Source organism: Phyllobates terribilis, unplaced genomic scaffold (genome assembly GCF_046119375.1).
Source record: "Phyllobates terribilis strain yellow unplaced genomic scaffold, ASM4611937v1 Scaffold_2__4_contigs__length_985480577, whole genome shotgun sequence".
Taxonomy (NCBI): Eukaryota; Metazoa; Chordata; class Amphibia; order Anura; family Dendrobatidae; genus Phyllobates; species Phyllobates terribilis.
Window position 1 is genome coordinate 517,089,607 of NW_027362762.1, and position 16,968 is coordinate 517,106,574.

The 16,968-nt window shown below is 43.6% G+C and overlaps 1 protein-coding gene across 1 annotated transcript in view; it reads right to left on the reverse strand.

Annotated features, from left to right (window-relative positions):
- Positions 1–3,406: 3,406 nt before the first annotated feature.
- Positions 3,407–16,968, reverse strand: part of LOC141218841 (protein argonaute-1) — a 72,039-nt gene continuing 58,477 nt past the window's right edge. The window contains exon 19 of the mRNA XM_073665940.1: positions 3,407–7,222. Coding sequence (XP_073522041.1) covers positions 7,114–7,222 — 109 coding nt within the window. The 3' untranslated portion in view covers positions 3,407–7,113. The remainder of the gene's footprint in view (positions 7,223–16,968) is intronic.

Sequence of the window (16,968 nt, forward strand, 5' to 3'; positions counted from 1 at the left end):
CTTGCTCTAAGCAATTATGGGGTGTGTTCTTTTTCTCCTGTGTGCTGCTGCCTGTTTATGATTGGACAATTTCATTTAAGAGGAAGAAGTTCACCCTCCTTCCCCCCGTGAAAATACTCTAACACCCACTCGTCTTAAAAATGAACTAGTTAGATGCCATATACTGTGATTACTATTACCCCCATAATGGAGAGGCAAAAAAACGAATACGTCTGCTCTGCAGCCACTATTAATTTGTGTGCCCAGTTCAACGTGAAAGAATTGATGAGAGGTCCTCTTGAAGATAGCAGACACATGAAAAAAGATCAATTTTCACCCTCAGATTTCTTTACACTTCAGCCCTCATTCAAATGTCCATAATTTTTATCATATATAAAAACATGGACCATTGTTCAGTGTTTTGCATCAGATTTTCATCAGTATTTTATGAAACACTTGTCAGTGGGTCAGTTTTCACCATGAGTGATTTTTGACTGCTGAAAAATTAAACTGCAAAGCTTCTCATATATATTACAATGTTAACCACGGACAGCACACGAATTACACACTACTGTACTGCCATACGTGTGATGACAGAAATTTTCACAGACACAGACTTTCATGGGCAATTTTGATCAGGACTCTGATCAAAAACAGATGTCGTCGTGATTCATTGCAGATCACTTGGTCAGCAAAAATAACAGACATGTGAACAGCTCCACAGATTATTAACGGTACTTATTCTATCCGTGAAAAACACTGATGGAACATTTAAGTGACATCTGAATGAGGCCTTTGAATTAAACCTTAGTGCATGTAATTGGACTAACACATAAGTAATATGGTTTTGGGAATCAATTAGAGTTCTTACATGTGACCTGTGACACAAATGAACAGTGATTAACAGTCATAAGAAAATGTGTCTTTGTAGCAATTGTGTTACGTACAATGTGAGCCCAAGTAAAATGTCCGTTATATCTTTGTTATAAAGGGAAATATGGATTGTTTTGTATTATAACTAGACCTCAAGCACTAACAGAGCACTCTATTGGAGAACTTTTACTCGACATTTGTGTAAAAATGCTAAAGGACTGTAAACAGAACAGTAGGGCCACCAATAATGACTATGGGCCACCTATTTCAGGCTTCAAACAATGGGCTACCTACTCTTGGCTTATACAAAGATACAGCTGTTAATCAAAGTGCAGGAATTTTTGTGCTTAATGTCCCTTCAAATGATCTATACACAATTTTATTTTCAAATTTCAAGAGTTCACGATACGATAATAACCATATGTTTGGCCTGCAAAAAAGGGCCTGATTCATCAAGACTGTCATTTACGGCAGTCTTGATGAGGAGATATGCTGGAGTAAGATGCTCCGGATTCATGAAGAGGCGCCTTACCACAATTCCTACTCCAGTCACTGCTGCAGTAAGATCTATGGCACAGCGAACGGCACTACTCTTCATGAATTCTGTCGGAACTGGGTGAAAATAACATAAGAATGCCAAAAGTCACAATATTTTAGTGCAACAACAAGTTTCACCAAAATGAGACTTTTGAAAGCTTTTACACCAGAATACGAACGTAAAAGCTTTGATGAATCAGGCCCAAAGACTGTAAATGTCATGGCTCACACTGTTCACATACACAAATTGGTGCATGTGCTACAATTGAAAATTTGCACATGCCAATTCCAGCCAAAGTTAGATTTATGCCATAGATATAATTTAGAAAATTATAACAATCATATAGTGCAAATGTAATAGCTGTGATAATATGACCTTTCACCATGCCACACAAAAGTGACAATAAATTTATCATGTATAGTGAACCTACCTACTGCCCTCTGTTTGCCTCCAGCTCTTTGCGGAGTCCTCCTGTATCTATGAGTGCCATGGTGAGCATTAAAGTTTGCATCTGTTTACATGGACCGACTAGCACCAAATTAGACCCCTCATTGTAAACTTAATGATTGGAGGTTGTTTAAATGCTTGTTTAGAGACAGACCAAAGCAAATGATAAGCTCTCAGAGATTTGTAATATAGGTCACTCAGTGTACATGGCTGCAATGGTTCTCGCCAGGTCGAGTCCTGTTTACACAAGATGATGCACCACTGAGAATGAGGATTTGTTTTGAGCGGTGCAAAAAAAAAAAAACCAACACATTTCACCAAATGAACAAGCATTTTACTTGTTTATCGGGTGATCGGCAGCCTATTAACACGGCAAGATCATAGTAAAACAAAAGTTCTTTAAAACGCTTGTTCACAATTATCTTTCATTGTACACGCCACTTAAAGGGGAATTCCCATCTCCAAGATCCAATCCAAATATGAAGTAGGTGTCATAATAATAATAATAGAAAATACCTCCAATTAGAAATGTAGTATAGATTCACTGTCGCTTACCCCCTAATGCAGGGCATTGAAATAACGTAGGTATCCATGGTTACAATCATCAGCTAACTGACTGTCACTATATGAGTGGGCGTAACCATGGATACCTAAGCTACTGCAGTGTCCTGCACATGGGGTAAGCGACATAGCAAATCTGAAGTACTATACTACATTTCTAATTGGAGGTATTTGCTAATATTATTATTACACTTTCTGGAGAAGAGAATACCCCTTTAAGTCTGAACTACACCTTTCCTGGAGGCATGGTTCACAGTTACAACTTTTTTCTATGTCACGGCCATCTTGAATACAGGAGGACCATAAAATCGGTCTCAGCCAAGGCAGCAGGAAACAAACAGAGGGACCTATGAAGATGATGAGTTCAAGATCAGGAGATCAGCGGTTGGCCTGGAAGTCCCATTCTGCACACAGACTACGAAACATGGACATATGAATACTGCCTTACAGCACAACCAGCATCCTTAGGGGCTAGGATATAATGCAGCCTAGCAGAGTATGGCACTTTCTGTGAACACTGCTCATTCGCTAATGTATTAGTTATCTGAACTAGACTACAGGAAATAAGTGAATTTATTAAAACTTTGAGAAAGCATGGTCACTTATACATCACAAAGTATAAGGCCTAGAAAAACTAAAAATAAATAGTGACAAATGATAATCCATATTAACAGTGCCTTTTTTTCCTCAGAAAATAAACTGCTATGACATTTAGCATTTTTGGACCATAAGACACATGGGAAGACATGCAAGTTTAGCTGGAATATAAGTGAGGAGTAATAATTGGAGTGAAATTCCTTGGTAGAACTGCATTAAAGGGATTATCCAGGTGTTTAGTATGAATGGCCTCCAGTATATGGATAGGCAATGAATTTTAAAAACCAGTATAACCCCTTTAATAAGTTTCACACAGTGTTTTTCAGCTAAAAAAAATTGACTTAGAAAAAAATAAAAAGTAAATATTTCCTTTGGATTACCACTATGTAGGCCAATGGGAAATTTGTTCATCCAAACATACACAAAAACAGCACCGATTCTATGAATACACTCTGTGCAGGAATTGGTTTAGGCATTGTAATATCAAAGCACCCTTGTAACAAAGAAACCCATTTTTGTTTTGGGCTAGCTGTCAATGAAGATTTTATGTCAACTGCATCTTCAAGTGATGCACCCTAGAAACTAAAAAGTCAAAATAATACTCCTTAGCGCTCCATAGTACTACTGTAACAATACAATGTTCTATTACCATGCCTAAAACTGTGGTAACACCTTTGTTCAGAGAATAGAAAACTATGCTGTCAAGATAAAGACAGCGAAAACTAACTAAATTCAAATATCTTCTTTACATGTTATCCCCAGGCCTAATAGAATGGACAACCATAAAGATGAAAAAAACACAACATGAAAATCAACTAAAAGAAAAATAATGGCAAAACATGGTGTAATACTGGCTGGCCCTAGTAAAGAGGATCTGTCATCAGGACAGACAACTAGTAATTAAAACTAAATTATTGGACTCGATTGATGCTGTAACCTTAGACTTGTGGATTTAATGGTACCCTCACTGAAAGGCCCTTAAAAGGGGGCTGAAGTAAAGCAAGCACAGTAAGCAGACCATAAAGTCAATTGTTCGCTGACTGGCCAAGAAGGATCCACTATAAGGAAAGTGCAAAGAAACCTGTAAAGAGATGCCATGTAAGGCAATAAAAAACAAGGCTCTGCTACTTTGCATGAAGTACAAATGCCCCCTGCCCCCTACCCCCCAAAAAAAGTCTGCTTGGTCCCATTTGTATATAGTTAATTTAATTGTATGGGAAAGAGCAGCAGAGTACCCCCTTCCTATAAAGATGGCTGATGCAAACAAATGCATACCATATTTTGTTTGTATGGATATGTATTATATACATACATATACCTATGTGGGACAGATGAAGTAGCATCTGTCCAGGCAAAGGCCTCTATCAAATATATAGATGTCGAATGTATAAGTTACACCTGACAGCAAACAAAAACACCATTTCCCCAATTCATTAAGACTGGAATTGTACATGCCAGTCTTAATGAAAAGGTGTGGTGGAGTAAGACTTTCCCCAATTCATTAAGACTGGAATTGTACATGCCAGTCTTAATGAAAAGGTGTGGTGGAGTAAGACGAGTCCAATTCAGTGAGAGGTGCTCAACTCTAAATGAATGAGGCGCATCTAAAAGTGGCGTGCAATGCACTAGAAACCTCATGCCAGTCAGAGACTAGTAAGATTTCTCGTGTAAAGGACACCATGTCTAGTAATGAATTAGATGGCCAGGGATTGTCACGACCTTGTCCGGCCCCAGCTCTGTCCACGGTATCGAAGCTGGCTGAGACTGGCATGAAAAACGCCAAAAATCAATAAATCTGTGTGCAACTCTGCTGTGTGTCAAAATTTAGCAACTGGCATAAACTTTGATGTATCGGCCCCCCATTTGTACTTCGGCTAAGGGTTACAGGCGCTTGTGAGGGTATAATTGCACCCACTAAGAGAGTGTTAGTAGTAAATTTATTCTGTGCCTTAATTTATGTAGTGTCCTGATTACAGATCCTCTGTACAGGGAGTCTGGTAGCACAAAATAACTGAAAACCAAACCAAGGCCCTCGGTGTACCTTTGGTGTAGCCGAACAGTTCAGCACACTTTCTTGTTTGCCATCTCTGCCCTCTTGTAGCTCCTGTTAAGGCAGAGCTGTCATTCAAGGAAGAGGAGGAAGGAAAGATGGAAATCAACTATTTCGGAAAGGTCACTGAACTGCATGGCCATGCCAAAGGTGCTTTGAGCAGTCATTTTGTGACAGATTACCATTAAAGTGAGCCTCCAGTTTAGAGCCATTTTACAATTTATATTAGGGAATTCCATTATCAGCACTTCTGGTACCATTGCGAACAGAAAAAAAATCTCATTAATAAGCCCAAGAGACCAGAGACCCTAAAAATTCAATCTGTACTATATAGTAGCCTCTATTCTGGAAATGAACTGATAGTAATTACTATCCCTCTAATAAAATATTAGGGGGTTGCTAATAATACTGCTGCCTAATAAATTATTAAATGTAGCAACAAACCACCGCTCCATTTCCAGTAGGGAGGCCACCCATGTATTGGTTAGAAGATGTAACAATTAACTTGAGGAGAAGTCTCTAAACATCAATCATTTGGTTGGACTTGTCTGGGCTATGCAGTTTCCACATTTTATGCAAGTGTACAATGATTCACTGCTTTGTGTATCAGGAGGTTATGCAATGTTCTGTATGTTGAGATGGAGTCTCCATAGCATAGACCCCTAAGTAATCGAAGGAAAGCCCCTTTCACATGAAAAGAATTAATCTTTCAGCGGCTGACTTGCTGGCATAGTCAGCTCTGTTGCAGTGACCCTATTCCAGGTTACAGTAACAAGCCATATCCTCTTCTGCATAGATACTGTCCGCTCCAGTGTTGTCGATGATATATTCCTTAAAGAATAAATGTGTCAGCAGCATCGTTGTTTCAATGACACTGGTTGGTAGCATTTCATACAAAATGACCATAAAAGAGTCCTGAACCCAGAAAAGGAAGGACGTGCAGTTCAGGATCTGTTCAGAAAAGCAAATATCAGCTTATGATATAGGAACTGGGCAGAGCCACTACATACAGCAAACACCATCATGTAGTAATTGCGTGAAGACTGATGGCCACAGCTCTAGCCAAATCAACAATGAGCCGATGCTTCTAGTGCCACTATGTACACTCTGCAGGGCTGGAGAAGCAGGATTCATTTCCTCTTGTCTAGCACTTTAAGGGTTCAAGGCACTTTGCACAATTCTCTTTAACCACTAACAACTAAAATTAGTGAAACGACAGTATTTGATTCCATCAAATTCATCAGTTTCACGATATGAAGGCACGCTGGAGTCAGGTCATCGCGGATAACATCACCCTATTGCTTTGAATAACCCAGCTCCATTCTGCCTCGTTGCTAGAAGACCATATGGCACCATTGGATTCCAAGTAAAATTGGCAAGTAATCAATTTGTCGTGGCAGGTGAAAAATTGCTTTCTCTCTGTAATTAGGATATGTTTGACTTTCCGAATGAAAGTACTCCAGAACTTGCATCTACGCATCACAACAGAACAATTGGATGACCTGAAGTTAGTTGAGTAAGCCATGTTCTTGTGCTGGTTATGTTCCAAGGATGAGAACGTCTTGTGTGGAACACATTACAAAGGAGCATTGTCAAGGGAGATCTTCGATGCTCGTGTTTTACCTCGTAGATTCTTGGTTATTTAAATCAGAATTTAGCTTTTGTTTAAGGCTCAAAACTTTGTCTTTTCTTGTAGCTCTTTTCGTATATTTTTTGCAGTGTACATTCATTTTATTCCAGTGAAGCAAGGGGCTCAACTTCATTTCTTTCTGCCAGCAGTATTGCATTTCAAGTCATCAAGAAATTTGCCGTGGCAATCAGAGGAGACCTGCTGAAGTGGTGCTCTCTTACATTTCCACAACATGCAAAACAATGGAGTTATATTGTCCAGTGTGATTCCCACATTGGTCACACAGGACCTCAACAGGGTTGTCAGTTTAATTTGAGGTACCCTTCTTTTGTAAGGCTCAAGAGTCCAAGAACCATCTCTTTTGAGCCAATGAGGTACGGGATGTGGCAAACAAGTCACATTTCAATGAATCCACTAGGAAAGCTATGCAACAAGTCATCAGGCAAAATACATGGTACGCAAAGTGTCTTGGTGAACTTGCACTGCCTTAGCTAAGGCCTGTGGATCTCTTCCATTGCTTTGTCCAGAAATGTGGCTGCCTTCTCCGCTGCAAAAGAAAAAAAAACAAAAAACATCATTCAGAGTTTTAATGGCAAACAAATAGCATTGGAACAGATGCCAGTACTCGCATACGATGAACTTCTCTAGTTGTAAGTTATACGTTTCAGTTTTGTCTTTTTAATTTTTAAGTCAAATCTCTGAGCTAAAGTTATGATCCCATACACTTCCAGAAGAGTTATACATATAACAGTCTAATTCCTATGGACGAGATGCGACATTAGCTTGGAGATAATTATAGCAAGCAATGGAAGTGATGGCATGTCAGAGGTTAAAAAAAAGAAAAAAAAATCTACACAGACAAGAGTCAGAGAACAAAACCTGGTGTATTAAACACTGCAACATTTTAGAGTCATATGCTTTGACATCATTAGGCAAATTTGGAGGTCGTGGGGAACATCCATGATGGATTCACATGTGATGAAATGTGGGCTTTCATGCTGTGGATTTCGCTTACTACAATAGAGCCTTTCTGAAAAATAAGATCCCACAAGAACAAAGAACAATGCCACCGCATACCCTAAATATGCAGATTTTTTTCAAAGTGTAAATAGAATCTTTAAAGTATCCAGATCACTTGTGATAAAACTAATCTGTGGAGGATAAGACATGACATGGTCATGCATTTCAATGGCTATGGATTTGGAGACAGACATGTCCATCTACCTCTGTATAAAGATATTCATATTCTAGAGAGAGATATATATTATATAAATAAATGTCTGTCTGTCATATATATATTATATATATTTATTTAATTTTATATATATACACACACACACATACATACATACATACATACATACATACATACATACATATATATATATATATATATACATATACAGTGCCTACAAGTAGTATTCAACCCCCTGCAGATTTAGCTGGTTGACACATGCGGAATTAACTTGGCATTGTGAGATTTGTACTGTAGATCAGCCTGGAAGTGGGAAATGCACTGCAGCAAATTTATTTATTTATTTTTTTAAAACGTAAAAAGTTAATTCAGAGTGTCATTTATTATTCAACCCCTCAAACCTCAAGAATTCTGTTTGGTCCCCCTAAAGTATTAAGAAGTAGTTCAGGCACCAAGAATAATGAGCTTCACATGTGTGGATTAAAGATCTCTTTTGCCAGCCTTTTCTGACTATTTAAGACCCTCCCCAAACTTGTGAACAGCACTTAGACATGGTCAACATGGGAAAGACAAAGGAGCATTCCAAGGCCATCAGAGACAAGATCGTGGAGGGTCACAAGGCTGGCAAGGGGTACAAAACCCTTTCCAAGGAGTTGGGCCTACCTGTCTCCACTGTTGGGAGCATCATCCGTAAGTGGAAGGCTTATGGAACTACTGTTAGCCTTCCACGGCCAGGACAGCCTTTGAAAGTGTCCTCCCGTGCCGAGGCCAGGCTTGTCCGAAGAGTCAAGGCTATCCCAAGGACAACAAGGAAGGAGCTCCGGGAAGATCTCATGGCAGTGGGGACATTGGTTTCAGTCAATACCATAAGAAACGTACTCCACCGCAATGGTCTCCGTTCCAGAAGAGCCCGTAAGGTACCTTTACTTTCAAAGCGTCATGTCAAGGCTTGTCTACAGTTTGCTCATGATCACTTGGAGGACTCTGAGACAGACTGGTTCAAGGTTCTATGGTCTGATGAGACCAAGATCGAGATCTTTGGTGCCAACCACACACGTGACGTTTGGAGACTGGATGGCACTGCATACGACCCCAAGAATACCATCCCTACAGTCAAGCATGGTGGTGGCAGCATCATGCTGTGGGGCTGTTTCTCTGCCAAGGGGTCTGGCCATCTGGTCCGCATCCATGGGAAGATGGATAGCACGGCCTACCTGGAGATTTTGGCCAAGAACCTCCGCTCCTCCATCAAGGATCTTAAGATGGGTCGTAATTTCATCTTCCAACAAGACAACGACCCAAAGCACACAGCCAAGAAAACCAAGGCCTGGTTCAATAGGGAAAAAGTCAAGGTGTTGGAGTGGCCTAGTCAGTCTCCTGACCTTAACCCAATTGAAAACTTGTGGAAGGAGCTCAAGAATAAAGTCCACATGAGACACCCAAAGAACCTAGATAACTTGGAGAAGATCTGCATGGAGGAGTGGGCCAAGATAACTCCACAGACCTGTGCCGGCCTGATCAGGTCTTATAAAAGACGATTATTAGCTGTAATTGCAAACAAGGGTTATTCCACAAAATATTAAACATAGGGGTTGTATAATAATTGACCCACACTTTTATGTTTAAAATTTAATAAAATTCAACTGAGCAACATAACTTTTTGGTTTGTAAGATTTATGCTTCTGTTCATAAAACCTACTCTCGTTTGCAGTTTGAAGGCTCTAACTTATTTGCATCTTATCAAACCAGCTAAATCTGCAGGGGGTTGAATACTACTTGTAGGCACTGTATGTATATATATATATATATATATATATATATATATATATATATATATATATATATATATATATATATATATATATATATATATATATATATAGTAATGCAGCGGCTTGCTGCATTGCTAAAATGTCCAGGGGGTGTGTTCTGGCTGACCACATACCTCCCCTAAGGTGACTGATCACATGACTGTGACATCATCACAGGTCCAGTGCACACAGAAGGATATATAGATCCTGGTGGTTTTGAAACAGTGGAGAGGCAAGAGACCTGATCCCTGTGTCTGGAACACCATTAGCCCTGGAATGCACGTGGCCTGGAGACCACGTCTGGGGAGCCTTAAACCACAGCTGTGGCAGAACAGAGCTGAGAGAAGCAGCTAAGACCCGGCAAAGGTAAAAACGGTGCTTTATAAGGACATTGTTGTTGTTACCTTGCTGAAGTCTGTATTTGAAGCCAAGCGGGCATAGCTGCCACTGAAAAGGCTCTAGGATATTACATGTGTAACATTCCTGCGAGTCACTGAGATGGACTATGTTATAAGCAGCTTATGATGTGTAATAAACTGATGGACTTTAGATTACCGGAAAACGTTGCATGTGTGCTTTAATTGACCCGGTGAAGTGAGTGCCCCTCAACATGTTCATTAGTGCTACCTTACAATATATTATATATATTGTATAATATATATATTACATTCATATATGTAATGTATATATTCTTCAAATACATGCCCAAATCTATGGCCATGTCATGAACTATCCTCCACAGATTAGCTTTGCTATCTCAAGTGATCTGGATTCTGAAAAATCCTATTCACAACGTTGGAAAATGTGAACCCATCATGGACTATTCCCGCATAGTGTGTTTGTATATATGTGTGTTTAAAATAACACACACGTATGTCTATCTAGATATCTCTTGCTCTCTAATATGTACACATTGTTATATCTTTACTAATCACTCCAAAATATATATACATATACACACACACCTAAAATGCACTCTAACCTTTTCAGGTGAACTTAATGTGACCCTCTTGTGACAAAGTCACTGGCAGCTTACTGGAGGGGAGATATGTTTCACTGAGGCGATTAGCTTCAGTGATGTGAAACGTGGAAGTCTTCTCCTGCATGGTAGGTGCAGAGAGGGTTAATTAGCTATATTTAAAAGGGCATGTTTGATGTGAATGGCCATGGTGCGGGCGGGAGGCCATTCACCATATCTCCACACCAGGGTGTGGTCTGGGCTGTAAATAGCCAGCCTTGTGACTTAGATGGGGTTCATTATCTGGAGAGACTTGCTCCAGAGTGGAGCTTGCATGTGTTGTGCTGAACCGTGAGTGGCTAACTCTGAGTGGCCGGCCGCCGGCCATATATGGACTATGCTGCATCTTTGTATTTTGCTTTGCCATTATGCCGAATGGGCTGTATTTACTTTAAGAACTCTAGGTTGGGTTAAGAAGTTTTAATAAACCAACCCAAAACTAAAAGAGACAGTGTTCCGTGTCTATCTCCGTGTACAGCTGAGCAAGCCGCTTTACCACAGGTGGTGTTAGAATTGTGGGAAGCATTCCCAGCAAACACATGTGACTGTTATAAGAGGTGCTGCATGTCCTGGGTGAAGTCTGCCATAAGCCAGCAAGTGACTGTGGACAAAATGTAGAAATTAATTAAGCATCTGGTGCAAGCACAGCAGGCACAGCACCAGCAACACAGGGAGCAACAGCAACAGATGGCGCAACAGGAGACCACTTATGCAGTAGCTCCAGCAGCAGCAGCAGCAACAGGACCAGCGCCGACAACAGCAGCAGCAGATTGATTTGCTCACTGATGCGATTCGTGACAGCTCCAACGCTAAAGGTCAGTGGATGACTTTTCCATCCGGAAGGCACTAAGGGGGGCTCTGCAGAAAATGACCCCAGGTGACTATGTAGAAGCCTTTCTGATGGTATTTGAGAGGGTCGCTGAGAGGGAGAAGCTTCCGCCAGAGCAATGGGCATAGGTCTGGCGCCATACTTGACGGGGGAGCCCTAGATGGCTTACTATGACTTGACCTTGCAAGACGCCAAGGAATATGGAAAATTAAAAACTGAAATTTTGGCGTGCTTGGGGGTGACAAAGGCGGTCAGGGCGCAGTGGTTCCACCTCTAGGCGTATTACCGTGACAAACCCTCTCGCTCCAAAAGTTTAACCTACTGTGCCTGGTCCTCTATCCCTGCGCAGATGGTAGAGCGAGTGGTTATGGACCGGTTCGTGCATTCCCTGCCAAGGCCAATACAGACTTGGGTTGCCCAGGGTGATCCCCGGAACGCTGATGAACTGGTTGGTCTGGTCGAGAGGTATCAGAGGGCTGAGAGTTCCTTGGGAAAGCAGCCCACTCCATACTGGGGGACTCACCAGGGGGCGGAGGCCCAAAAAAGAGGTAGGGCTTCCAAGATCCAAAAGGGGTGGGGGAGGTAATACCCAAGGTCCCTGCGGGAGATATTATATGTTGGAGATGTCACGGCCCAGGCCATATAGCCGCCTGCTGCCCCCGAGCAAATGGATTGTAGCCTGGGACGCCGGTATTCTTACTATGCCTACCCCGCCTGCAGTGTGGACTATCAGCCCGGTGAGGGGCCACAGTCATGTCCCGTGATCATAAATGGGGTACTGGTGGCAGGACTCTTGGACTCTGGGAGTTTGGGGACTCTGGTTAGGGCCACACTTTCCCACCAGTTGATCCCCGGAAAAACTGTGGGTATCAGCTGCATTCACGGGGACGCCAAAGACTACTCTGTGGCCAGGGTGGCGATAAAAACTGTGGTGCTGAGTCCCATGAGGTCAGAGTAGTTAAGTACCTGCTACATCTAGTAATAATAAGGCGAGACTTTAACCTGTTCTGGGACTTCTGGTGGAAAGCAGGTGTACCACGTGTCCCAGGAAGGAGCCGATTCCACCATGTTGAATCCCCAACGCAGTCGGAGACTGATGATTTCCCCGTGTGTCCTTGCCGGTGAAGAGGACGAGACGGTGACCTCAGATGCCGATATTCCTGAGTTGGGGATTTTTTGGGGGAACTTTGGGACTGCACAGATACGGGATCTCACATTGAAAAATGCCTTTGATCAAGTGTCTGTAATAAATGGGGTTGCTCAAGAGCCAGGGGCTGACACCAGGTTCCCATATTTTACAGTAAATGAGGTACTCCTTTATCAGGTCACTAAATCGAGAGGGGAGGTGGTATAGCAGTTGGTGGTGCCGGGTCCCTATAGGCGTAAGGTATTAGACCTTGCCCATTTTTATGTCTTGGGCGCTCATCTTGGAGTAGACAAAACTCGGGAGCGGAGCCTGCAGAGGTTCCACTGGCCTGAATGTCATAGAGATTGTTAATTACTGCCGGTCCAGCCCCACCTGTCAGCTAACTGCTCCAGTGTCCCATTTCCAAAGCCCTCTAGTGCCATTGCCTATTATAGAGGTCCCATTTGACCAGATTGCCATGGACCTTGTCGCGCCCTTGGTTACGTCTGCCAGAGGGCACCAATACATCCTGGTAGTGCTGGACTATGAAACTCGGTATCCGGAGGCGGTACCACTGAGAAACTCCCCCGCCAGGAGTATAGCCAGAGAGCTAGTCCATATCTTCTCCCGGACGGGTCTGCCAAAGGAGATCCTGACAGACCAGGGAACTCATTTTATGTCCAAAGTAATGAAATAGTTGTGTAAAGCTCTCCAGATTACACAGCTCCGGACGTCGGTATACCATCCGCAAATGGATGGCCTAGTGGAGAGAGTCAACAAGACCTTGAAGTCTATGCTGAAGGTGGTCGTGGAGAAGGATGGGCGAGATTGGGATTGCCTACTGCTGTACCTGCTGTTCTCCATCAGGAAAGTTCCCCAGAGCTCTACGGGATTCTCACCGTTTGAGCTGCTATACGGATGGCACCCTCGGGGACTTTTGGATATAGCGCAGGAGACCTGGGAAGCAGAGGTTACACCCCACCAAAGTATCATCGAGCATGTGACCCAGATGCAGGACCGGATTGAGAAGGTGATGCAGGAGGCTCTCCTTCACAATCGGCAAGCACAAGAAACCCAGGCAAGGGTCTACAATTGGGCTGCAAAGCTGAGACAATTTAGTCCTGAAGACTGGGTATTGGTGTTAGTACCGACGGTCGAAAGTAAATTTATGGCCAAGTGGCAAGGGCTGTACGAGGTGGTCGAGAAGTTGAGTGACGTCAACTATAAAGTCCACCAGCCAGGACGAAGGAAGCAGTACCAGATATACTGCATCGACCCGCTTAGACCGTGGAGGGACAGGGAACTGGTGGAAGCTACCTGTCTGAGGGCCAATCCTGAAGTCAGGGTCGAGGAGGTCACGGTGACAGAGATACTGTCACTGGCCCAAAAGCAACAGTGACGAGAACTGTTTCAGCAAAACCGAGCCCTGTTTTCGGAGTTGCCAGTATGTACGCAGGTTGTGGAACATGAGATCTTGACGGAACCGCATGTACAGGTGAACCAGAGGCCATGTCGAATCCCCGAAGCCCGCCGCAAGGTGATCTCCAAGCAAGAGAATGTTGAACCTGGGCGTCATCGAGGAATCAATGAGCGGTTGGTCCAGCCCCGTTGTCCTTGTGCCGAAGCCGAACGGAGGTTCTGTAACGACTACGGAAAGCTAAATGAAGTGTCTGAATTCGACGTGCATCCGATGCCCCGGGTAGATGAACTTATTGAAAGGCTAGGGCCAGCCAGATACATCACCACCCTGCACCTAACAAAAGGGTACTGGCAAATTCTTCTGTCTCTGAGTGCCAAGGAGAAGACTGCCTTCTCTACACCCGACGGGTGTTTTCAGTACGCCAGAATGCCGTTCGGTTTGCAGGGAGCCCCTGCTACCTTCCGGAGGGCCATGGATCGGATCATAGCCTCGCACAAGGAGTCCACCGCTTACCTAGACGACATCGTGATCTTCAGACCAGATTGGGAAAGTCACCTACAGAAGGTCCAGGCGGTTCTGGATGTGCTGAGGAAGGCCAGCTTTACCATAAACCCAAAGAAGTGCGCTATGGGAAAAGAAGAGGCGAAATACTTGGGCTACATTCTCGGAAGGGGCGAAATAAAGCCGCAAGTGAATAAGGTGGAAGCATTCCAAAGTTGTATACAACCGGCCTCCAAAAAAACAGGTTCGAGCGTTTCTAGAACTTGTGGGATACTATCGGCGATTTATCACAAAATTCTCAATGATAGCCGCACCCCCGACTGATCTGCTTAAAGGTACGAAGACGGCAATGGCCAAATGGTCATCTGAGGCGGAGATGGCGTTCCAGGAATTGAAGCTCGCTCTGTGTAAGCAGCCAGTTTTGAATGCACCTGACTTCAATAAGGAGTTCATAGTCCAGACAGATTCCTCAGAGGTCGGGGTAGGAGCCGCGTTGTCTCAAGAAGTAAATGGGGAGGAACATCGCATTTTATATCTAAGCAGAAAACTCTCGGCCTGTGAGAAAAACTATGCTATCGTGGAAAAAGAGTGCTTGGCCACCAAATAGGCAGTTGACACCCTGAGGTACTACCTATTAGGCCGGAAGTTCAGATTAGTTTTAGATCCATGAGATGGATGAGGGAAAGGATAGCACTCCAGGACTTTCGTTTTTCGGTGGAGAACTATATGGTAATGCAGATGCTCTGTCCAGACTTCCATGTTTAGCAAATGAAGGTGCCAAAACCCCCGGCTTTGGGCAGAGGGGGGGGGGGATATGTGACAAAGTCACTGGCAGAATACTGGAGGGGAGATATGTTTCACTGAGGCGATTAGCTTCAGTGATGTGAAAAGTGGAAGACTTCTCCTGCATGGTAGGTGCAGAGAGGGTTAATCAGCCATATTTAAAAGGGCATGTTTGATGTGAATGGCCATATTGCTGACGGGAGGCCAATCATCATATCTCCACCCCAGGGTGTGGTCTGGGCTGTAAATAGCCAGACTTGTGACTCAGGTGGGGTTCAGTATGTGGAGAGACTTACTCATGAGAGGAGCTTGCATGTGTTGTGCTGAACCGTGTGTGGCTAACCCTGAGTGGCCGGACCCCAGCCGATATACCGACTGTGCTGCATCTTTGTATTTTGTTTTGCCATTATGCCGAATGGGCGGTATTTACTTTACGAACTCTAGGTTGGTTTATGACGTTTTAATAAACCAACCGAAACTTAAAGGAGTTGTCCAGTACTTTTTATTATCTCCCCAATGTATTCACCCTGTGCCCACAAGTGTTTTTGCAAATACCTTTGGTTGTTCTTCTTGCCTGTGAGCGGTGCTATAGCTGGCCGCTCACAGGCATCACGTGACCCCCGGCTGCAGCCGGCTCTCACATCCGCTGATGTGACGTCAAGTTCCGGATGCAGCCGGGCGTGACTCAGTGCTGCATTCCACGGCGAGTGATGGGCTGTGGGCAGGGTTACCCCGCACTTCACACCCAGCATCCACCGCGCGCTTTCCCTCTTCTCATTCATTGGGAAAGCGAGCGGTGGATGCTGGGTGTGACGCGTGGGGTAACCCCCGCCCACAGCCCAGCATCCACAGCGGGGACCGCGTCACTGATGTCACGCCTCACTTGACGTGACATCAGTGGTAGAAAAATCCGACTGCCGCCAGGGGTCACGTTCCCTGTGAGCGGCCAGCAATAGCGCCGCTCACAGGCAAGAAGGATAACCAAAGGTATTTACAAAAACACTTATGGGCACAGGGTGAATACATTGGGGAGGTAATAAAAAATACTGGACAACTTCTTTAAAGAGACAGTGTTCCGTGTCTACCTCTGTGTACAGCCGAGCAAGCCGCTTTACCACACTCTCTATACTTTTGAATGCACATGTTCAACTGTTCAATGTTTCAGTACTTTTTGCCCAACTTGCTGGTCTCTAACAAGATGCTTGATGGTAAAATCAAAAGGTGTTTGATCCATGAATCGCACAATAAATTTCAGGGTTCAATTAAAATTGGGATTAAACAGTCCTCCACATCATGCTGTTCACATTTTGACATCATGAGACCAAGACGACACCTAACAATTGATCAACAGTACCTCACCATTGCGAAGATTCAAGCAGGATGTACTCAAACGGAAGTAGCCACTGAGCTTAGAGTGTCACAGTGTCATCAGCAGGTTGCAACAGAGATACAGAGAGTCTGTAAGAGTCACAGAAAGGCAGAGAAGTGGACATCCTTTGGCCACATCCCACACGGATGACCGCTTCATTGTGAAAAATGCCCTTCGGAACCGGATGATGAATGCCACACAACTCCAGGAGCATTTAAGGGAGGGTAAAGGCACCCAAGTG